This window comes from Schistocerca piceifrons, chromosome 4, assembly GCF_021461385.2.
Source record: "Schistocerca piceifrons isolate TAMUIC-IGC-003096 chromosome 4, iqSchPice1.1, whole genome shotgun sequence".
NCBI lineage: Eukaryota > Metazoa > Arthropoda > Insecta > Orthoptera > Acrididae > Schistocerca > Schistocerca piceifrons.
In genome coordinates, this window is record NC_060141.1 from 428,944,110 (window position 1) to 428,968,732 (window position 24,623).

General features: G+C 39.9%; 1 protein-coding gene across 2 annotated transcripts in view; it reads left to right on the forward strand.

The window, feature by feature from the left end:
* LOC124795028 (polyisoprenoid diphosphate/phosphate phosphohydrolase PLPP6) overlaps positions 1–6,165 on the forward strand; it is a 59,608-nt gene extending 53,443 nt beyond the window's left edge. The window contains exon 4 of one of the 2 annotated variants that reach the window (XM_047258799.1): positions 4,436–6,162. In XM_047258799.1, the coding sequence (XP_047114755.1) occupies positions 4,436–4,839 (404 nt within the window). In that variant the 3' untranslated portion in view covers positions 4,840–6,162. Of the gene's footprint in view, positions 1–4,435 lie in introns of both variants that reach the window. The other variant, XM_047258800.1, reaches the window with a different exon arrangement.
* The last annotated feature ends 18,458 nt before the right edge of the window (positions 6,166–24,623 follow it).

Below are 24,623 nucleotides of genomic sequence, written 5' to 3' on the forward strand. Positions count from 1 at the left end.
GTGATTCAAAAGTAACTGAAGGGTACACCAATTTTTCAGCCATGTTTTGATGTAAGATGTATAAACAATTCTTCAGTCTCTGTTGCAGTAGCATTTCTGTGTCAGTCACCACCATGCTTCTCACTCTGTGATAAAGACTCATCAGGTTAATAACACTTCCCTTTTATGTAATGTATTTTCCAGTGTGGAGCACTTAAATGTGGTTTTTAGGCAAAAGGGCTGGTATGTATGATTGTTAATTACATTTGTGGTAATGTTTTCGATTTGAAAGTTCACTTTCTTTTGAAAATCACCCACATAATAAATAACCAGTACAACAGCACTCATTTCTGATTTTTAAAAAGCTAAAATTTTGTATGTTTACTTTGTTATATGTATCACCTACACCACTTCTGTCATATACTTTGTGTTTACCACAGATTTTCCAACTAGGGCTTGGAAAGTGCTTATAAAAATGAAACATTTGTACTACCTAAATAAGGATTTTAGGTGATACATTGCATTTAATGCTTAAAAGAAATATGTAAGCATGAATAGTGTTGAATGTATTTTAATTTTAACACTATATTTGTGCCATTATATGTCCAAAGGTTGGCATTCTTCAAAATCATTGTGTAAATGAAATCAAAGTAGCACGGAAAGCCAATTATAAAATGTAAATGGCTGAAATAATCTTGATCATGTTGTGCTTCCATAGCTGATTTCATTCTATATGAAACTCTTCAGGTGACAAAATGGCAGAAATGTACCACTGCCATGATTTAATATGCATAATCGCCCAGTGAAACATTAAAAGATACTTGTTGGAATAAAAGTACAATGTGAATTCGTTGATTGTACTTCGTATAAACACAGCCAGCATTATGCATTGGGTACAGGACATCACCTTTATCACCAAAGGATGTTTGTGTAAAATGAAACCATTGTTGGCTTCATAAATACACCTAAAATAGCAGCTGTGGTGGATTTTTGACATTTGTAAATGAACAAAGTGACAAATGTAATATGCGCTGTTTATGAAGGCTGAATTTTGTTGCTTAAGGCTTTACTGATGAAGCAAATGTTGCCAAGGATACCAGCTGTTGCTTTACATGTTGTCAATGAAACTTCAGATTACTTAAACAGTGCATATGTTCATTGTCTTCATTTGGTGGTGGTGGTGGTGGTGGTGGTGGTGGTGGTGGTGATTGGCTGGGACGTGGCAGAGTAGTTTAATTAACAAAAGCAGAGGATAGGGTGACAGATGAGACTGTGGCGTAGAGTACCATGTAGGTGTACACAGAGGATGTGGATAGCATTTCTGTAGGGCCACAGGGGATATTATAGGAGGACATTAGGATTAATAGGAACATAATAGTGTGTTGGCTCATATAACAAGATATTTACTATCAACATTTAATGAGCATAGCATACAGAAAAACATCAGTGAGTGATATCTCTGGTAATCTTTGACTAGAAAAACTTTGTGCCACAATAATTTTGACCATGTGCACTTGTCATTACAAGTACAGCAGGTGGAGTTGGTGGATGATGTCCCTGTCCATTGCTAATCCTTTTCTCTGTTTGGTAAAATAGTAATCTATTCATGTAGATATTTTTATATATAAAAACAAAGATGAGGTGACTTACCGAACAAAAGCGCTGGCAGGTCGATAGACACACAAACAAACACAAACATACACACAAAATTCAAGCTTTCGCAACAAACTTTCCTGATGAGGCAACAGTTTCAAGCGAAAGCTTGAATTTTGTGTGTATGTTTGTGTTTGTTTGTGTGTCTATCGACCTGCCAGCGCTTTTGTTCGGTAAGTCACCTCATCTTTGTTTTTATATATAATTTTTCCCACGTGGAATGTTTCCTTCCATTATATTGATATCATGTAGATATTTTATCATACTCAGTAGTTGCCAGAATCCAGTGATCAGCAAACTATACTACTGGCCAGAAGACTAAATCTGTGCATCTTAGGAAAAGAATTTGTAAAACACCATATTAAAAAAATGTATCTTCTAATGTAAATATCTGACTGTTATAGTACTCTTTTAATTTGTAGAGTTGGGCCATTAGCTAATTCTTATTGGTGGCATAATTTAAGTTACGTTTATCTGCTGCAGCAGAGATCAAATGTTATTTATTACATACTACATTTTGTACATTTTTGACAGCACAGTATCATTTGGCATGTCATTAGTTGGGTCTGGTTGTGCATCCCATTTGATATTACTGTAATCAATGGTGTAAGAGTGCCCACCCATGGGCCCATTACATAAAGTTTTGCAAGTGTGTCATCAGATGTGACTGTTGTTCAGTCTTTGTGTTTTGATCAAAGTGAGAGCACCAGTTCATTTCAGTTTTGAAAACACACTTTATTTCATAGCTTCATACAGTATTTTACTACAGCAGAATTATGCTCTTCCCATACACACTTTAAACAACATATTAAGTATCACTAAACAAGATATTAAATGTCACTAAGGCTTAACAATGTTGCACTGAATGGTGTAACTGAAACTTCACAGTATTTTATAACAGAGCACCTCATATTTTCAGGTGATAATATGAATTGTTGGTACCACTTCCTTCCTTTCTGATGCTCTTATCCATCTAATGCTGGGTCAGAACTGCTATAGTGTTTCTCCAATTTCACAGAAAATCAAATGTACCCATATACGGGCTATTATCATTAGGTTGCCACTCCCATAGATATTTTAAAGCTTCTGCCAACTATTCCCCTGGGTGGAAGTAATCTGTGTACCCCCTTCTGTCTGTATGTAGTGTATCTGCATGGTCAAATACAACATCTTTTCTCAGAATGTTTAAACATTGTGTTGCTGAGGCATGGATGTGTAAAACTTACTAGAAGCAACATCCAGGCTGGGCGGCAAACCTGCCTCCATCATTAATCCTCAAGGGGAATTTGATCTGGGACCAGCGCGCCTCCTAGTGTCATGGAATGAGTGCTTTAATGCACTTAGTTATCAGAGTGTGTTATTGTTATCCCAGAGGGCAAAAATTGTAATGGCATAACTCAATACCCTGACACCTAGCAATTCTCTTCCATCATACTATGAATAATAGTGCACTGTGTTGGTGGAAACTGGGCATCATTAGTCTCATTGTTGAAACTGAAAATAACACATACTAGACATTGCTATCACATGTGTCTTTGGCTTGAAACTGTATACCAGAACTTGGTCATACACAGAACTGGCAGTAAGCTTGCTAATTAACCATAGGTAATTCATAGGTCACAGATGAGGGCAAAACTAAGAGTCTGTATGTGGAAGGAACCACACAAATGCAAGGGAAAATAAAGAATTGGTGCAGAACTTCAAATAGGAAAGAGGGGACCAGAAGACTATCAAAGAGATGGAAAAGAGCAAAGGCGAAAATTATTTTAATGAATGTTAAGTGTAACAAGTAGTTTTGTTTGAAATCCAGTGCCTGCCACTGAAGTTCGAAGAGATGTTCAGAATGAGATGAAGGAAGACCCAGGTCTCCGCTGTTATATTGTTGCATGACCAGTAAAAGGGCAAGTAATGCAGATGTAACAGTTTGTCTGTGGTTTTTTATCTTGACTTAGTTGTACCACATGTTCCATACCTACTTTTACCACTTGAAAACTATACATAAACAAGGACAGACATCCTTAAGGATAATAGTTGACCACTATACTTTTCTCCTAATTGTCCTGTCTTTTTGTATATTTCATTCTTTGTGTATTGAAGTAACTTATGTACAGTTCAATTGTGAATCCTTGGCTGCTTCATATACAGTTTCAAAATTAGTCTTCCTGTTCCATGATTTGGTTACTTTCCCTTCCATCCAACATCTGGGCAGCTCATCCTGTTGTTTTGTTGTTCCCTGGAGCATTTTGTTTCAATGAACTTCAGAAATTTATATAGTTTGAGCCAAAATTAACTGCCTTCAAATTTCCAGTCACTAATCATTCCCATGTAGCAGATTGTCTTACTAAGCAGACTTTATTACTGTCATCTTAGCCTGACGGCAACATCACAACTAAAGTAATGTTGTATAGTTTTCACTTAAATGACAGACAACATTAACACAATCCATAGTAATATCATACTCTGTTTCCAACAGTCCCAAGTAAATAGTTGCTTCGCAAAACAGGTGGCCATTCTACTTGTGATGGTCTTAGATGGGATACATTTTCTCTATTAAGCATTCAGTTTCTGTAAACAACCACATGCACATGGTGACAGTTCTTCATACAGAATGTATCACTTATCATTTCAAAGTGACAATGTTGAACAGATATGCTGTCTTGACAGTACAGCTTTAGACATTAATAAAAAGACTCAGTAGCATTTTGCTACTCTGTGTGTATGGGGAGAAAGTATTGTAGTTCAAATATGCTGATTTGAAAAGTTATTTCCTAGTTTATCACTAATTTGTTGTTTATTTTTGTAGGACTGCTGTTGGACATAGTTTTGGTAGCTGTGTTAAAAGCTGTGACACGCCGAAGACGTCCTGTGGCCAATAAATCGGACATGTTTGGAGTAGTTGGACCAGATAAATTTTCATTTCCATCTGGACATGCATCCCGAGCTACAATGGTTGCGTGTTTCTTCCTGTGGGTGTGGCCTGTGCATTTTCTTTTCCAGGGACCTATTCTAGCATGGGCAGGCAGTGTCTGCCTGTCAAGGTTGCTGTTGCAGCGACATCACATTTTGGATGTAACAGCTGGTGTGCTGCTGGGTGTGTTTGAGACTTGGTTCATTTACAATATTGTCTGGTTGTCACAGGAGTCTGCCACTTGGGCAGTCTCGTGGCTTTCAGATGAGCGAACAGATGGAGGCAGCTACCATGTCTAGCCAGGTGCTACTAATTTCTGTCCGTGAGCCTGGATATGTGTGTGTATGTGCGTGCAGTCCTGAATTTAGCATCTAAACTATTAGCTTGTTTAGTTATTAGAAGGAGAGGTAATAAGCAACACTGACTTCAGAAATACACAAAGGATATAATTTAAATAATTGTATGGAAAATCTATTTTTATTACATCAGGAGCATTGCTAGGATATTCTTGTTTTAGAGAGCTTCAGCTTTTCTTATTTGATTGGTTAAGTAAAGGTGGACAGTATACTTTTAAAAAATTTGCTCACACTCATTGTTTTATATGCATTATTTTAATGAGGGGCTTCCGTGAGAGGAGGCTTGGTACAAATACTTGAATCCATTAGGTTAAATTACTCCAAAAACTGCAACCACTGTCATATAATTGTTAAATGGGAGTTGCTGCTGCTCATATATTCTGTGTTGACAGTGAGAAAATGGAGCATCTGCTCATTGTTTATAAAAGTAGGAGCTACTGAGCAATACAGTGATAAAACAGTTGTTGTTTGAGGCATGGGTTTCACAATAACCAAGTTTTGTTTGTTAGAAACAACTAAAAATAGCAAAACTATAAAAAAGTGTGTGTGTGTGTGTGTGTGTGTGTGTGTGTGTGTGTGTGTGTGTGTGTGTGAGAGAGAGAGAGAGAGAGAGAGAGAGAGAGAGAGAGAGAGAGAGGGGGGGGGGGGGTTGGTGCACTGCATTTATTATTAAGGAATATATAGGTCTCAGAGTTAATAGTAAGGTGCTGTCCACTTTGTACCAATTCAGTTTCTGCAGCTAACAAGGATTGCCTGGACAGAGTTGATATTTTACTATAAAGTTGCTTTGCCATAAAAGCAAAGTATGTATGTATAAATGTGATGAAAAGAATTCATTCTTCCAAAATCTTGAACGTATAATTTGATATTGTTTCATATATTACATGAATGGTCGTGCATATTTTGTCAAATTACAATTGACATGCCTTCTTGTAGATAGAAATAGCATTTTTTTTAATTGTGTGATGTAAATAAGGTTTTGTCAGTGAATGCATGTATATATATTTAATATAAGACTGTAAAAGTCATCTCATTATAAAACTGACACTTGAAAACCAGGTTTGCAATCAAGTACCAAAGTATTTCAGTAGTTTATCTACACAGAACAACAGAAATGATAATGTTACATACTTTTTTGTTATGTACTGTAGTCACTAAAATGAAAGTACGTGGAACTTTTGCAACAATGTTCAAAAGAAAGTGCTGTGATGTTTCAGTGTAATACACTTAAACCAGTTCCTAATAAATAATTACAGCTATTATCCTATGATAGGTCACTGAGCTCATCAATTACAGAGGAGAAATTTGCTTAAAACGACAGCATCTCGAATTTAAGTTTTTAAAATTTAATTTGTCTTTTCATCTGTTCCAACGGAGACAGAAATGAAATGATCAGTAGTAAAAAGAGAATTTTACACATGCTCTATTCAGATTTTCAGAACAAATCATTTTTATTGCAACTGATCTACGCATGAGGAATGTATTTAGATGACATGTACACTCTACCTATGTCCTCAGTACAGGGCGGCCCCTCTCATCCTGGGGTCTGAGTGACTTGCCTTTGACTTTCAACCTTCCCCAACATAACCCTCTGTCCTCCTGGAGGAAAAAACTAATAGTTCCAGACCCTAGCATAGTTTCATGTCTTTTATTTTCAGCACTAAACATTTCACCACCTGAAGGTAAGTACTGGTCAGCTATTTTGTCTCATAATTTATTAGGTATTTACATTTTGATATGAAAAAGCTCTTTTTTTTAACAAAATGTAAAATAGCTAGCACTAGGATTGCATGTATTTCAGAAAATTGTGTAAATATTTCTGTCACGTACTTCATAATCCTACAAAATGATATAAACCGTCTAAATGTTGTTGCAACTTTTGGTAACAGTTGGCCAAGTTTCTTTGTTGGATGATCTCCCCCACTGCTTAGGGCAGCTGCAGACATTTCATCTCACCTAGCATTAATCAACTATAATGTAGATACTGTTGACATCTTTGCTTGCACAGAAATGATTCTAACTTACAAAGAAATGATAACATTCCAAGTTAGAAGAGGTTTGATTTTATGTAAATTTAAATTACTGCCCTACGGAAATTAAAACGCAATTAAAATCAAATTTTCACTGCGAAGAAATGACTACTTGGTAGTAGCAAAACCCAATGGGAGGGAGTAATATGATTTGAATTTACGTGTTAACAGATGCAAATTTACACAATAGAATTCAAAGATCTAACAAACACAAAATGGGGATATAAAATCACAAAATAATTACTCGAGATGTTGCTAATGTGTGCAGCATCTGCTTGAATGAAACGTATAATTTTTTTTTCCTTGAAAATTATGTAACTGTCTTAATGTACAGTGGTATAACTGCATAGAAAGATAATCCCCAGTTGATCAGAGATATTCAGTTAGAAGCAGAGCTGTCTTAACTACACAACATAAATTGATTTTTAATCAAGGTTTCAATTTGTTGAACTATGGGACATATTATATATAAGAAAGGAAGCAGTCAGACTTTGTCTTTCTGTAAATAGTAGTTATTAATAAACCTCAGGTCCGGCCTTAAATACCATTTCAATATTTTTAATTTATTTATTTTTTTGTACTAGTATTTGTGTGCAGTGATCACTGGAGCTTGCCACAGATCTATTGGTCTGACACCACTCAGTTACAAAATTTTTCAAAAATTAAGGTAATTAGTGTTAAAAATATTTCACTTGTCAAACAGTCAGTTACATCACGATTTGTTAACAAGATTAAGCAAGAATCTGGTAAGAAATTAACACACTTCATCATTCATAAGCGAGCTGGACAGAGATAAAATGGAAGAACTGGTGATGATTACAAGTAAAATTACTTAACGCAATGAATAAAACTAATGTTGTAACAGAAACATGCGAAACACCATGTGTAATACTGAGAATATGAACATGAAAAATTAACTCGTGACACCAAGCATACAAGCAATTCAAGAGTAAAATGGCTAAAATCAACCACAAAATATTCCTGTTAATCCAGAAAGGGAGATCAAATTATTCAGCACCTAAATGGAAATAAAACTGATAACTTGAGAAACGAGGAGCGATATTTCTATAAAACATGAAGCAAATTTGTACTGTATTAACATTGTACTCTTCTTAACATCTTGTAGCAGAACTGAAGTACTTCAGACAGGATTTAGACTTAATAGGTTGTGCCCAAGAAAACTCTGCACTCAAAACTTATTTTGATGCACTGGAAAAAATACTATCTGGTTGTTTGTTGACTTCAATAAAACCTGTCCTCCAATTTATTGCAAACCACTATTACAAATTCTAAAGGTTAATTGGAAATGTCAGTGAGGAAGAAAACTCCAGCCACACACACTTTTTTAAAGAATAATTAGAATATTTCTGGAAACAACAACATAGTTCTCAATCCACCTTGGATAAAATAAGATCTACAATTGTTTAGGCTCAAAAACACTTGAAATGATAAACTGATGATAAACAAGAAATGCAACAATGAATTCTTACACAATGTTACAGAATCTGCTGCCATAGCCTGAGCAATGTCTTGAAGGGTGGTGTGGAGACTTCCATTTTTCATCACAGCAGTCACTGAGTACCTCCCACCTCTCCCAGAATTGCCTTCCATACAACTGTACTTTTAGTGAAACAGTTTATGGTGGTCATGAACTGTTGCAACAATCTCTTCTTGCTCTCTCTAATAATTTGAAAGCATTTCAACCCCACTGTCCGAAAAGCTGCCAGGTTCTCTCTAGTTGGCTGGCACTGAAACAGAGCCACTTGTACAGACCCGATTGTAATGCGGCATTCGTCACTCCACCAAGAGACACAGCCTTTTCGGCTGGCGCAAGCACTGGAATGCATGCTTCAGCAGTGTGGTGGATCATTTGGGTAACACGATATCCCATTCCTCAAAGCTGTTGTGGTGTTTGAGCACTGCAAGTTGACTGTAAAGCATCCACTCTGGGCTACAAAGCATCCATCATGGCAGATGTCTTTTGAGCATCACTCTGATTCAGATTGGCGAGTGGTCACTTGAATGCACGTTGTTGACACAGTTCCCATTGTGAAGTGTGCGTAAGGGCTAGGGAGCATACTAGAGATAGATGGCAGTGAGTGACCTTGTAATAATGTTGACGTTGACCCATGTTCAACAGACATAAATGTGAAGACAAGAGAAGGCTCTCAGTTGCTCTACTCCTGGGGCAAGTTGGTACACATCCTCAAAGCACATTATGTGCATTAAAATGACCAGGCTGGATGAAGAGGTGGGAGAGCGGAGTAAGCTGGTCTTAGAGAGCCTATTCATCTAGCACCTCGTGGGGGCAGGTGAAGTGCACACACAGATAACTGATATGCCTGTGTACTTATATAGTGACTGCTTTCGTCTTTAGTGAGAGAGAGAAGCAAAGAGTGGTAGCTGTTGTTGACGAAAATAGCCACTCGGCCTTTAGTTCACTCTCCACTGTGGGGTCGTCCTTGTAGAGAATATAGCTGTATATCTCAGGGAATCAAAGAATTTAAAATGTCTTTCTTGAAGACACACAAACTGTGGTATACCCTGAGCTAATAGACGTAGTTCCTCTACTTGTGCCCTGAAACCATTCACATTCCACCACAGAATGGAAGCTATCTTCACTTCCACCACAGATGAAGAATACAGCTGCCCCTCCTCAGTGTAGGTTCCGCATTCTGCGTTAGCTGCAGCTTGTGACATGCTACTTGGTCACGAAAGGATCCATTACAGTATGTTATGGCACATCTTGGGGCACAGTAAAGAACTCATCCTTACTCTTTTTAACCTCAAGCAGCTCCATGAATGGTGTTTCTAAGAACGCTGTCCCATGTTTATGCAGTCCTTCCTTTCATCCCACTATTTCAGGTATTGTCAGTGATGTCCTCTCTGACTACATAGAGCAGAAGAACAGTGTCCTTCAAGGTAGTGTTTTAAGTATCTCTCTTTGCCACTGCTATTAATAGTATCATGTCTGTTGTTTAATGTCTTGTACAGTATTCTTCTGCCTTTTTTCCCTTCCGAACCTTGCCTCAACAATTCATCAGTTGCAGCTGACACTTCGTTGGTTCGGCGACTGGACGGGGAAGAGGGGTTCCAAATTCTCGACATACTTTTTAACAGTTACCATTCAGTGTTAAATGTTCCTGAATTGCAGGAATTTTAAAGACAGGGTGAGGTTTCTGGACCTCGCATTTCACTCAGAACTTGCACAATTGCTACATCTTATGGACCTGAAAAGACGCTTCCTGAAAGCACTCAACATTTTCAAATGTCTTATCCACAGTTCATGCACATGGGGAGCAGATCACACTTGTCTACTCCAGTTGTACAGAGCCTTTGAGCAGTCTCAGCTTGATTATGGGTGCACGGTTTGAGTCTGCATGACCGTCTTATTTAAAGATGTTGGACTTGGTGCACCATGAAGGACTTAGGCTGACCACTGGAGCCTACAAACCAGCCCCATACTTCGTTGAGACTGGTGAGCTGCCACTTCATATCAGGCAACATATCCTCATGGTGCAACGCACATATGACACTTCATGCCATACACACCTGCGTACTGTACCATAACATAACATTCCATTCCATTGCTCAGCTATTAGTTGGAAGGCTAGTTCGTACTTGAAGGGTAAGAAGTCCCTATGGGATTTGCATGAAGGACTGCCGTTTAGAGGTAGGTGTGGCTAGCTTCAACATTTTACACTAAGGTTGGAGCAGATCTAATCTTGGCTCCTACAGAGAGCAGAAATTACTTTAGATTTGATGAATTTTAAGAAAGATTGCACTCCAAATTTTACTTTTCAGTCTGTGTGGTGTTTTTTATGTAAGGAGATGGGGGGGGGGGGGGGGAGGTAGGTTCTTGAAACAATGGGGGAGAGGTGGAAGGAATGACACTTCTGACTGAGACTACCATGCAAATCAGCTGTTCTAGAGAACTTCCTTGAATATAATCATGAAATGAAATATAAGAAGACCATCATAATCAGGTGTTTGTCAAAATAAAGATGTCAGAAAACCTAATAAGCCACTACAGAGACTTTAATTTAAGTGGGGTGTGGCACTCAATTTATTAAGATCTCACTAGGCATTTAATCCATTAGAGTTGTAAAATGCTGAGAGAATGTTTGTTTCACAGACTAACAGTGCAGGTTCTCAGAAACAAATGAGCATGAAAGAACCAAAATAGCAGTGTGACACCACAATAGTTCAATCTGGTTGGAATCCAGGAAGCATGATAATGCAGCTTACAACACCTGAAGAAAACTGGATTGTCGCAGAAAAAATGTAAAAATAGAAACAACAATTTGGCTGCACATCCAAAAGTACAGTGAAAATCAATTCTGTCAAGAAAACCTGAGAGATCATATGAGTAATATTACTGGGAAAGTGTGTAAGTCACTGTAATATCTACAATAGTATGAAAAAGGTGGATCGCTACTCCCCATGTAGAGGCAGCTTTGAGTCAGTCACAGTGAAAAGTAATGCACTAAATATTTAAGTTTCGGACAAAGTCCTTATCCTGAAGTAGGAAAAAGTATGCACTTGCGCGCGCGCTCACACACACACACACACACACACACACACACACACACACACACACACAGAGCCCGTCAGTCACTCACTCCCCTTCCTTAGCTGCTCTACCCACTCCAGCGAGATTGCTGCTCACATCAGATGCAGTGGTGGACAGGCTGCTGCATCCAGTGACTGGCCATGTGTGTGTGAGTTGTTCTTTCTACTTCAGGAGCATTATGCAGACTGTGCTACTCTTCTCCATCTTTACTGTGCTCTGGTTTTGTCCAGACTAGATTACAGTCATCAGGTTTAAGGCTTGGCAGCTACTTCCACTCTGAAACTACTTGACCCTGTTCATCATTATCGGGTGCATCTGACTACCAGCACCTTTCACACTAGTCCTGTCGACGGCCTTCTCACAGGAGCAGAGATTCCCCATCTACAAATATGACAGAGCCAACTCCAGGTTTCTTATGCAATTACCATTCGACGATTCCTTGACCATCCTACATGCCCTGTCCTCATCGCAGATGAGGGATATCTGCCTGCTGATACCCAGCCTCGGGTGGGATTGCTTGTTGGAATGGGTTTAACTTCCCCCTGACAAGATCTCCGACTCCACTCACTGGAATGTGCCCTGTGTATTTTGTCCCACACCACCCTCCATGGATGTTCCTAGACCATGGATTATGACTAACCTGTTCCAGGATTCTAAGGTCTCTGTCACCAACTATGATACACCAGCGTCTTGTATGTTCCTTCCTTGAGGTATTCCAGGGTGCTACCATCTTCTGCACTGATGGTTTTAAAATGATAGGTAAGGTGGGATATGCCTTTAAATCTCCAACTGGTGTGGAACATCACTTACTGCCGGGACCATGTAGTAAGTTCGCAGCAGAGCTGTTAGCCATTAACAGGGCCCTCCATTTTCTTACTCAGGCCTCCCTCCATGGTGTCTCAGTATGTACAGACTCAATGAGTAGTCTGCAGGCTATATACCAATGCTACTCTCATCACCCTTGGGTCTCTGCTATCTGTGAACTTCTCTGACCTTGGCCAGCCACCTGCCCAGTTGTCTTTCTCTGGGTCCCAAGTCATTTGGGAATCCCAGGATATGAACTGCCTGACTGTCTGGCTAGAGGGGCAGATACTTATCCCCATTCCCCTTCATGATTCCAGGTGCAGATACGCAGATTCACATCTAATCTCTTTTTGCCCAAACGTGGAATGACAACTGGTGCTCTACTGCTTTCACTAATAAACTTTGTACAATCAAGAAGACTACTGCAATTTGGCACTCGTCTTTCCACTCCTCTCAGAAGGAAACCACTGTCTTATGCTGTCTACACATCGGTCATATTAGGCTCACCCATTGTCTTCTCTTGCATAACGAGCCACCCGCATAATGTGGTTGTGGAGAAAAACTTGCTGTTTCCCATATACTGGTGGAATGTCCCCTTCTTTTGGCCCTTCATACTAAGTAACGCCTTCCAAATTGTTTTTCTTTAATATTAGCAGACATTTCGTGGATGAATGAACTTGTCCTCAGTTTCTTTCGTGAAATTGGTTTTTATTTTCGGTTATAAGCTGTTTTGCTTTCCTCCTGGGGCAGGGGCAGTGTGGTTGTGTCGGGGCCTCTTCACGTTTTCTGGGCCTGGGAGCGATGACTAGTTCCCGGTGCAAAGACCGCTCTTTTATCCCTCTGTTTTTCCAGTTTTTAGACTTCACATACCCTTTCATGCCTTCTACGGCATGTGTTTTTAGCTTCCTCACTTTATAGTTTGACTTCTCTAACTGAATCCGGCCATTTTTCACAGATGAACGTGCTGTTTAGTCCCATAACCTCCCTCAATCAATCAATCCCCTTCACACACACACACACACACACACACACACACACACACACACACACAGCCTCACCCCTGTCATCCCCTCGCAACGGCTCGCAGTTGCATCTCCTCGTGGCACACCAGAATGGTGAAGTCATGCCAGTAGGCTCTGAAGCAGATATTGATACGAGCCAGCATGGCTCATATAGATTATTCTTAAGTTAGTATCCTTGGTGTAACATAGGTAATGGCAGGAGTAAAGGTAGCAGTACACTGTATTGCTGAGGCTTTGAGTGTTTGATGAGCACATAAACAAGACTGAAAACATTGCTAATCTTTAGGTCCTCCTTCAGAATACTCTCACACCTCCGTGGCTACATTTTCCTGGTTAGCTATACTGTGTTGCATTGTAGCTGCACTGAGATTAGGGATTGTGTTGGGTGTAATGGGCAAGGGGTGATTCGAGGGAAGAGTAGCTAACAGTGAATAGGATGAGGCAGCTCACACACAGTATAGGAATTTCACTGGTGCGATTACTCTGGTACAGCAAAGGTAGTAGTGTATAGCACAAAATGCCTTGGAGGAATGGATGGAACTTAGAATAAACTCTGTGGCAAGGAAGGTAGGAGTGTAGAATGAGTGAAAGGAGGGGGAGGGGGGGGTGAATATGAACAAGTTAACAGGTGAGTGTGGGTGCAAATTTGTAGTTTGGCGTGATAAATTGAGGATTAGCCTGAGCAGAACTTGGCAATTCAATCTGATCCCTAACAATACAGATACACATGGCTTCGGAAGTGCCCATTCCCACTTTCATCAAATGTTTTTTCTACTTACACTTTTTTTTTAGAATCCAAGATTTATTTTCCTGTATTTTTGTATCAGCTTGCTATTGCCACTATTCAGTCTATGGTTGATGCACTGCTAAAATTCTCTTAACAGTTTTAGGCTCTGAATGACTCTTTCCATATTAGAAGAGTCAGCCTTCTTTTCAACTATAACCTGCCATAGATCCCATGAACAAAAAACTGTGTGCAGTAGTTGGGAGAAAGCACAGACCATGGCTGTCTACAAGATCAGTAACTATTGTACAATATTATTAATATACATTTGTTGTAGAATATTAGAACATACTCTGAATCAAAACATAATGAAGTATCTTGAAGAGAATGACCTCCTCTATGAAAGCATCAGTCATGTGGAACCCAATTCACACTTTCCTCACATGATATCCTGAAAGCCATGGATCAAGGCAGTTTGATAGATGCAGTGTTTCACAAGTTCCGAAAATATTTGAATTGGTACCACATCGACACTTGTCCAAAGTACTATCATATGCAATATCAACTTAAATTTGTGACTGGTTTGAGGATTTTTTGACAGGGAGGTTTAGCGTGTTATCTCGGATTGAGAGTCATTGACAGGTGTGGAAGTAATTTCAGGTGTGCCACAGGGATGTGTGTTTGGACCTTTGCTGTTCATGTCACATATATTAGACATTGCAGACAATATTAATAATTGCATCAGTCTCTGAGCAGATGATGCAGTTATCGGTAATGAAATATTGTCTGAAAAAAGCTGCACAAATATTCAGTCAGATCTTCATAAGATTTCAAAGTATTTCAAAGGTTGGCAACTTGCTTCAAATGTTCAGAAATATACAACTGATCTCTTCATAAAAAGAAAAACCATAGGGTTCTAAAACTATAATGTCAATGAGTCACAGCTGAAATCTGTCAGCTCATATAAATACCTGGCTGTAAGGTTTTGTAGCAGTATGAAACTGTACGACCATATAGGCTCAGCCATAGGTAATGCAGGTGGCAGACTTTGGTTTATTGGTAGAATGCACTCAGTTTACGAAGGAGATTACTTACAAATAATTTGGGCAACCCATCCTAGAATATTTCTCAAGTGTGAGACACTCATATCATGTGGTACTAACTGTGTATTGAATGTATACGGAGAAGGGCAGCACAAATGGTCAGAGAGATACTGAAGAAAGTGAACTGACAGACAGTTGAAGATAGATGCTAATTATGTATTACAAAGTTTAAAGATCCAGTTTTAAATGATGACTCTAGGTGGTATATTACATGTATTGCTTATGTAATGATCGTGAAGACAAGATTGGATTAATTACAGCACACACTGAGGAATTTCAACAGTCATTCTTCCTGCACTCACTATGTGAAGGGAAAGAGAAGGAGCCCTGATGACTGATAAAGTGTAAAGTACACTCAGCATTGCACTTTAGTGGTTTGCAGAATGTGATGTAGATCTAGAAAAGGAGGATATCTAATTTTAGATTCCACCAGGAAAAAAAAAAAGAAGCACATACTTTCCATTCACATATGCAAGAACACCTCACGCACCGACCGGCACCTCAGGCCAGAATGCAACTATGACATGGGATGGAAGCAGCAGTTTGGATGGTGCAGGGAAGGCTGAGACCAAAAGCTTTTGTGCAAGTGCCTTTCAATTGTGCCTGTGTGCAACTTAGCATGTTATCTTTACAGTAAGTAGAAATCTCTTCCTACATTGTTGAATTCCTACCTGCAGTTCCATTGTTTAATTTTAGGTTTGTTGATTTCGAAATAGATAACTACTGAGCTCATCCATTACAGATAAAATTCATGATATTTCTGATTTGTGATAAAAGCACCTCAAGACAAATGTATTTTGCTCTCACTGTCAGTTAATGTTAATAAGATAATCCTTTCACCTAGGAGGAGGTGAAATCATTGTAAAATTCATAAAAACAGTTTATAGCAATCTGAATGTAGGCTGTTTGGAACAAGTACTTGTAATATTGTCATTACCATATTCTTAACTTTGCTTTGTACAGTGCCATTTTTTGGTGCTAAATGCTAGGGTGCTGTATTTGAAGTGTTTAATACCATTCCAGGATTCTTCAAATGCCGATGGATATATCTGCTGTTTTCGTAGTGCAATGTTCATTCCAGCAACAACAACTTGCAAAGGCATTCTAATACCAATCATCCAAAGAACAGAACTCTGATTTTTATGTGCAATATTTGTTACTACAGTACTTCAGGAGAGAGAATCTGAAACAGGGCAGGGTGATTGAATATAACATCTTGCGTTCACTGTGCAAAGGTAAGTGTGCAGAAAGACGTCAGATATGTTTACATTAGTATATTCACTATGAGACAGCCAATGGCTCATGAAACTCTTGAATTTTCTAATGCAAATGAATTTGAAACATGGGAACTTGGAACAAAAAGAGAGTTGATGAATCTGTTCATGTGCAACATGGGACAGCACTTTAGACTTGCAAATAAAGGAGAGAATCAATAACAAACAATGAACTGCAACATTGTCACTTGATGTTGAGAAAAGATCTGTGCAAGGTAGCTTAAGACTAATTCTAAGTTTGAAGCAGTGATATACAAACAACAGCACTAGTGTAGAACTATGGGTACAAGAGAGGGTAGTCTATAAAGCATTTTCACAGACCTTGGGAATTAAAATTGGAAACGAATCCATAGCTGCACAGTTACATATACTGAATGAGGCTCAGACAAGAAATGGCTTGTCTGAAAGTAATGCGGTCTGTGGTACAAATAGAAATAACAGAGAAAATTAATGCAACATGATTTAACATGAACATATTTTATTAGTTTACATTAATTATATGACATTTGACATACAAATAGTAGATAATGAGATACTTAACTCATTACTCGAACAGTACACCATGTTATTGCTCCATTATCTGCTCGATATGCCAGTAGAATGTCCTTGGGCTCATTTACTGTTTATCCTTGCGCTTGTAATGTGCAAGGGAAATCTAATAGGAGTGATTCACTGAAGGTACAAATTTTAAATTTCCTTATATGCTGCATCTCATCATAAGTAAGCAAAATATCACAACTTTCCATACATGGTGTAGGGTTCTGTGAGGAATCTGTGAAGTTCTGTAAGTTTACAGATATTTGTTTTAGATCAACTGATTTGATTATGCGATCAACGTTGCAGTGCATCATGGATTGTCCCTTGACAAATTTTGCTTTTTGGAACTTTGAAATCATACCATCCACTGCTGAAGTCTTTTAATTCTTGAATACCTGGTTTCATTTGTCAGATGACACAAACTAATGCATTACATTGTTAAACCATTAACACTTATTTCTAAATAAAGTTTAGTATTAGTTTCACTTTTACACACATCTCTGACACCACAAACATTAAGGCACCAATGTTGGTACATTCTATTTCATTTATCAGTAGTTTTGCCAACTACATGTAACAGTAGTAATAAACGTTGTTACCGCAATAAAGGGCAAATATTTTTTTCATGAAAATGTTGTTATACATATAATAATGTTGTCCAAGAGTAACCTGGGAGTTACAGTATATCACATAGATCAGCTTAGTTTTAACTAGTTTGACATTCAGACTGGTCTGTGAAACACAGTGCAACTTAGACCAGTTAAGAATGGTCTGCCACTCAAAACAGAAGCCAGTTCTAAAGTGGTACTTTAACATTTGGAGCACTTAAAATGTGAAATGACACACACACCACTTTAGAGTGTACAGATAATTACTTGTTAGGTTTAGATTTGTGAGTGGCACAAAGAACTGGAAAACCAAGGAATTAAAAATGCTGTCAGGCTGGGTTACAAGAAACAAAATCTTGAAATCGATTGTCTCACTTTTGCAGATCTTGCAATTTTTTCTGATTCCATGGAAACAGCTGAGAGACAGATTAATGAGCTTAACGTACAAGCACAGAAGACTGGCCTCCAAATTTTATTTGAGAAAACAGAGTTTATAACAAGCATAAATTCACCACCAAAGGAGCTTGTAGTAGGTCAAGGGAAAATTAAGAGAGTTGAAAAGTTTAAATATATCAGAGAATGGATAACAGCCACCTTATCACAGAAAGAAGCCTTCATATCCAGCATGAACAAAATGGAAATGGCATTCCATTTAACCAAAAACATCTACAACAAAAGATCAGTATCATTCAAAGTTAAGGCATTACTGCAGTGTTATCCACCCGGAGGTCTTGTACACTTTTGAATGCCTTGTAATGAACAATAAAGGCCCAATCAAAAAACTGGAGGCCAAGGAAAGGAAGATTTTGAGAAAGATCTTAGGACCCATCAGAGAGAATGAGGAATATAGAAGATGTCATAATCATAAACTGTATTCCCTCAGAGAGAAGATAACTGATACCATCCAGAAAAGGATTATGTTTTATGGACATATGACCCGAATGAGCCCTAGAAGACTCACCAATCGCATGATCACCTACTTTCAGGAGAAGAAAACAAAATGGTCCTGGTTCACAGAGGTGGAGTAAGATCTTGAAGAACTGGATATCACCTATGATGACATCTTGGAGTGTGTCCCACTCAAGGAGAAACTTATGGTGTGGTAGGGTTTCCAAGAAAAGCCAAAACTAAAAACAGGAAAGACTTTGACCCAGTAGAGGAAGGAGCAACATAGAACGAATGCCGGAGCACTGGGTAAACATCAGAACACGGAAAGCAAGACAGTAGAAATAACATAGTCCAAAGATGGCCTATAAAGAAAGAATGAATGAATGAATGTTAGGTTTAGATTTATCATAAACTGCTTTTTGACTAAATGTTACATAGTCCTCTTTAGTTCCAGACCAGCCAAAATATCATTAAACCTTTATTGCATTAAGTTGTTAAATAAACTCTTGTAACTTTAAGTCATGGCAACTTGGCATACCTGATTCCACACCATAGTCTGATTAAAATTACTTGATAGTTGACACTTCACACATTGGAGCTACCTTCCTACAGTCAGAGCACTCAGTGTCACACCTGAACTGTACACTGTTGCCAAACTACCACAACAAATGGTCAGTTCACTTCCACTGTTTGTCTAGTGCTGTGTATGAAACATGTATTTTGTTACCATCATTGTGCTTGTGTTGTTTTCTGTGTGGTTGTCATGTTTGATGAAATGCAAAAGAAAAGGGGCAGATCCAGAATATGAGATGCAAATACATCAGGAAAGAAAGGCAGGCAAGGAATTGTGTTTAGACGCAGAGGCAGAAAACGGGGGACTTCTCTTACCGATTTCCAAAGTAGTCACATAAACTGACTGTACTTCATATTGGTAAAGAAAAATACAAGAAGGAAAGAAGTGAAGCAGGACCCTTTTGTCTTTATATGCCGGACAAGTAGTGAAATATTCAGAAATGCATTACAAACCTGGATCCTTTTCCACAAGAAACAAAGCCTACAATTATCCCAATGGAGACTGACCTACATTAGATAAGCTTCATATGACATTGCATGAGGTTAAACTTTTTGAATGTAACCAACACAGTCCTAAGACTACCACCTCATCACTGCCACTTTAACACAACTGAACTTAATTGATTGTGAGTGAAAGGATGTGTTGCTCATGAAAATTAAAAGTTTCCTGAGTGTGAAGCTGAGAAACTGACTATTTAAGGCCTGGAAAATGTCACCAAAATGGACTGGATTGCTTTCATGAAGAGTACAAAGCAAGTAATTGAGCAGGAATGTAATAATGAAGATTTACTTGAAGATAATCATGTGGAATATAGTATTTCTTCCAGCTGCTCATCTACTTCAGAAAGTTCCAGTGACTCTAAAATGAGTGGTATCTGCCCACTATCCAAGGGCACCCATGCAGTAATTTATAGGGAGGGAGGGAGTGATATTGAGTATTTTAAAGTTCTGGAAGATGAATGCAACTTGCAAGTAGCCATAAAAAAAAAATAAATAAAAAAAAGGTTACAATTCCGACCCTGTTACAAATCTGAAATCTGCATAATAGGCCTACAGACTTATATATTTAAAAACAAAGATGATGTGACTTACCATACGAAAGCGCTGGCAGGTCGATAGAAACACAAACAAAAAGGAGTGGTTTTAAGTCACATCATATATATATATATATATATATATATATATATATATATATATATATTTTCACGAAAGTGCTGGCGGGTCGATACACACAAACATACACACAAAATTCAAGCTTCGTGAAGCAACTGTTTGTTGCTAAAGCTTGAATTTTGTGTGTATGCTTGTGTTTGTGTGTGTATCGACCTGCCAGCACTTTCGTTTGGTAAGTCACATCATCTTTGTTTTTATATATATTTTTCTCACGTGGAATGTTTCCCTCTATTATATACACACACACACACACACACACACACACACACACACACACACACACACACACACACACATTCCACATAGGAAAAATATAGCTAACAAAGATGATGTGCCTTACCAAACGAAAGCGCTGGCACGTCGATAGACACAAACATACACACAAAATTCAAGCTTTCGCAACAAACTGTTGCCTCATCGGGAAAGACCAAAGGATGTGGGTTTTAAGGGAGAGGGTAAGGAGTCATTCCAATCCCGGGAGCGGAGAGACTTACCTTAGGGGGAAAAAAGGACGGGTATACACTCGCGCACACACACATATCCATCCACACATATACAGACACAAGCAGACATATTTAAAGACAAAGAGTTTGGGCAGAGATGTCAGTCGAGGCGGAAGTGCAGAGGCAAAGATGTTGTTGAGTGACAGGTGAGGTATGAGTGGCGGTAACTTGAAATTAGCGGAGATTGAGGCCTGGTGGGTAACGGGAAGAGAGGATGTATTGAAGAGCAAGTTCCCATCTCCGGAGTTCAGATAGGTTGGTGTTGGTGGGAAGTATCCAGATAACCCGGACGGTGTAACACCGTGCCAAGATGTGCTGGCCGTGCACCAAGGCATGTTTAGCCACAGGGTGATCCTCATTACCAACAAACACTGTCTGCCTGTGTCCATTCATGCGAATGGACAGTTTGTTGCTGGTCATTCCCACATAGAATGCGTCACAGTGTAGGCAGGTCAGTTGGTAAATCACGTGGGTGCTTTCACACGTGGCTCTGCCTTTGATCGTGTACACCTTCCGGGTAACAGGACTGGAGTACGTGGTGGTGGGAGGGTGCATGGGACAGGTTTTACACCGGGGGCGGTTGCAAGGGTAGGAGCCAGAGGGTAGGGAAGGTGGTTTGGGGATTTCATAGGGATGAACTAACAGGTTACGAAGGTTAGGTGGACGGCGGAAAGACACTCTTGGTGGAGTGGGGAGGATTTCATGAAGGATGGATCTCATTTCAGGGCAGGATTTGAGGAAGTCGTATCCCTGTTGGAGAGCCACATTCAGAGTCTGATCCAGTCCGGGAAAGTATCCTGTCACAAGTGGGGCACTTTTGTGTTTCTTCTGTGGGAGGTTCTGGGTTTGAGAGGATGAGGAAGTGGCTCTGGTTATTTGCTTCTGTACCAGGTCGGGAGGGTAGTTGCGGGATGCGAAAGCTGTTGTCAGGTTGTTGGTGTAATGGTTCAGGGATTCTGGACTGGAGCAGATTCATTTGCCACGAAGACCTAGGCTGTAGGGAAGGGACCGTTTGATGTGGAATGGGTGGCAGCTGTCATAATGGAGGTACTGTTGCTTGTTGGTGGGTTTGATGTGGACGGACGTGTGAAGCTGGCCATTGGACAGGTGGAGGTCAACATCAAGGAAAGTGGCATGGGATTTGGAGTCGGACCAGGTGAATCTGATGGAACCAAAGGAGTTGAGGTTGGAGAGGAAAATCTGGAGTTCTTCTTCACTGTGAGTTCAGATCATGAAGACGTCATCAATAAATCTGTACCAAACTTTGGGTTGGCAGGCTTGGGTAACCAAGAAGGCTTCCTCTAAGTGACCCATGAATAGGTTGGCGTATGAGGGGGCCATCCTGGTACCCATGGCTGTTCCCTTTAATTGTTGGTATGTCTGGCCTTCAAAAGTGAAGAAGTTGTGGGTCAGGATGAAGCTGGCTTGGGTAATGAGGAAAGAGGTTTTAGGTAGGGTGGCAGGTGATCGGCGTGAAAGGAAGTGCTCCATCGTAGCGAGGCCCTGGACGTGCGGGATATTTGTGTATAAGGAAGTGGCATCAATGGTTACAAGGATGGTTTCCGGGGGTAACGGATTGGGTAAGGATTCCAGGTGTTCGAGAAAGTGGTTGGTGTCTTTGATGAAGGATGGGAGACTGCATGTAATGGGTTGAAGGTGTTGATCTACATAGGCAGAGATACGTTCTGTGGGGGGCTTGGTAACCAGCTACAATGGGGCGGCCGGGATGATTGGGTTTGTGAATTTTAGGAAGAAGGTAGAAGGTAGGGGTGTGGGGTGTCTGTGGGGTCAGGAGGTTGATGGAGTCAGGTGAAAGGTTTTGTAGGGGGCCTAAGGTTCTGAGGATTCCTTGAAGCTCCGCCTGGACATCAGGAATGGGATTACCTTGGCAAACTTTGTAAGTGGTGTTGTCTGAAAGGTGACGCAGTCCCTCAGCCACATACTCCTGACGATCAAGTACCACGGTCGTGGAACCCTTGTCCGCCGGAAGGATGACGATGGACCGGTCAGCCTTCAGATCACGGATAGCTTGGGCTTCAGCAGTGGTGATGTTGGGAGTAGGATTAAGGTTTTTTAAGGAGGATTGAGAGGCAAGGCTGGAAGTCAGAAATTCCTGGAAGGTTTGGAGAGGGTGATTTTGAGGAAGAGGAGGTGGGTCCCGCTGTGATGGAGGACGGAACTGTTCCAGGCAGGGTTCAATTTGGATAGTGTCCTGGGGAGTTGGATCATTAGGAGTAGGATTAGGATCATTTTTCTTCATGGCAAAGTGATACTTCCAGCAGAGAGTACAAGTGTAGGACAGTAAATCTTTGATGAGGGCTGTTTGGTTGAATCTGGGAGTGGGGCTGAAGGTGAGGCCTTTGGATAGGACAGAGGTTTCGGATTGGGAGAGAGGTTTGGAGGAAAGGTTAACTACTGAATTAGGGTGTTGTGGTTCCAGATTGTGTTGATTGGAATTTTGAGGTTTTGGAGGGAGTGGAGCTGGAAGTGGGAGGTTGAGTAGATGGGAGAGACTGGGTTTGTGTGAAATGAGAGGAGGTTGAGGTTTGCTGGAAAGGTTGTGAAGGGTGAGTGAGTTGCCTTTCCGGAGGTGGGAAACCAGGAGATTGGATAGTTTTTTGAGGTGAAGGGTGGCATGCTGTTCTAATTTGCGGTTGGCCTGTAGGAGGATGCTCTGAACAGCCGGTGTGGATGTGGGAGAGGAAAGATTGAGGACTTTTATTAAGGATAGGAGTTGACGGGTGTGTTCATTGGCTGAGTTGATGTGTAGGTAAGGATTAGGTGGGTGAGGGCAATGGATTGTTCAGTTTGGAACTGGTATAGGGACTGATGGAAAGAAGGGTTGCAGCCAGAGATGGGAACTTTAAGTGTGAGGCCTTTGGGGGTAATGCCAAATGTCAGACAAGCCTGAGAAAATAAAATATGCGATCGTAATCTGGCTAGGGTGAAGCCGTGTTTGCGGAGGGAATGTAAATAAAACTTAATGGGGTCGTTGTGGGGGTGTTGTGAGGGTGACATGGTATTAGAAGGTGGAAAGTGTAACATGATGTTGAAATGAAAATGAAAATAACTGGAGACCTGTTTTTCAAGTAGTCTTTCAACACAAGACAATTTTATTAGGACTATGCAGTAGGGGTGTGTTTACCACTTTGTGGTGGTAAAGAGAGGATTCACTGATACGAGTAATCATACGGCTATAAAATAATTAGGATATGATCACATCAAGTTGTTCCAAAATGCACACTGTATGTAGGCATTGACAGCTATTTCAGTAGTTCAGTATCCCTCTACTTAAACAGTAATTACTAATTCAAAATTAAATACCTTTCTTTGCCTTTCCCTCTTTTTTGGGGGAGATTGGATGTAGATGACATGGTCTGTGAAGCAGCCACTCAAGTCTTGCTCAGTAGCACACATTGAGCCACTGAATGGCCAGCTGTGTTGCCATTCATTCAGGTGGACAGCTGATTGGGAGGTCATGTCCACATAAAATCTTGTGCAAAAGTTAACAGCATAGCTGGTATGTGATACGACTGCTTTCGCAGATGGCCCTGTTTCTGATAGAATGTGATATGTCTGTGACTCGGCTGAAAAGTACATGCTGGGTGGGCAGTTAAGACAAGTCTTCCACCAGTATAATATCGATATGAAAGGGGTTGGAAGTAGGTGTGTCCTAAGTATGGGCCAGGATATTTTGTGAATCGACTGGGTGGCAGAATACCATTTGGGAGGGGTGTAACAAATTATGGGTATAATGATTGCTCATTTCTGTGCATTGTGGCAAGTAGTCAAAACCCTGAACAAGGATACTGTTCAGCACTGTTCCTGTCTGAGAGAATATTGGGTAATGACAGACTGTGTCCCTTTGCAGCTGGTTCATGTGGTGGTCAGATGAAGAAGAAAATGTGTGAATGT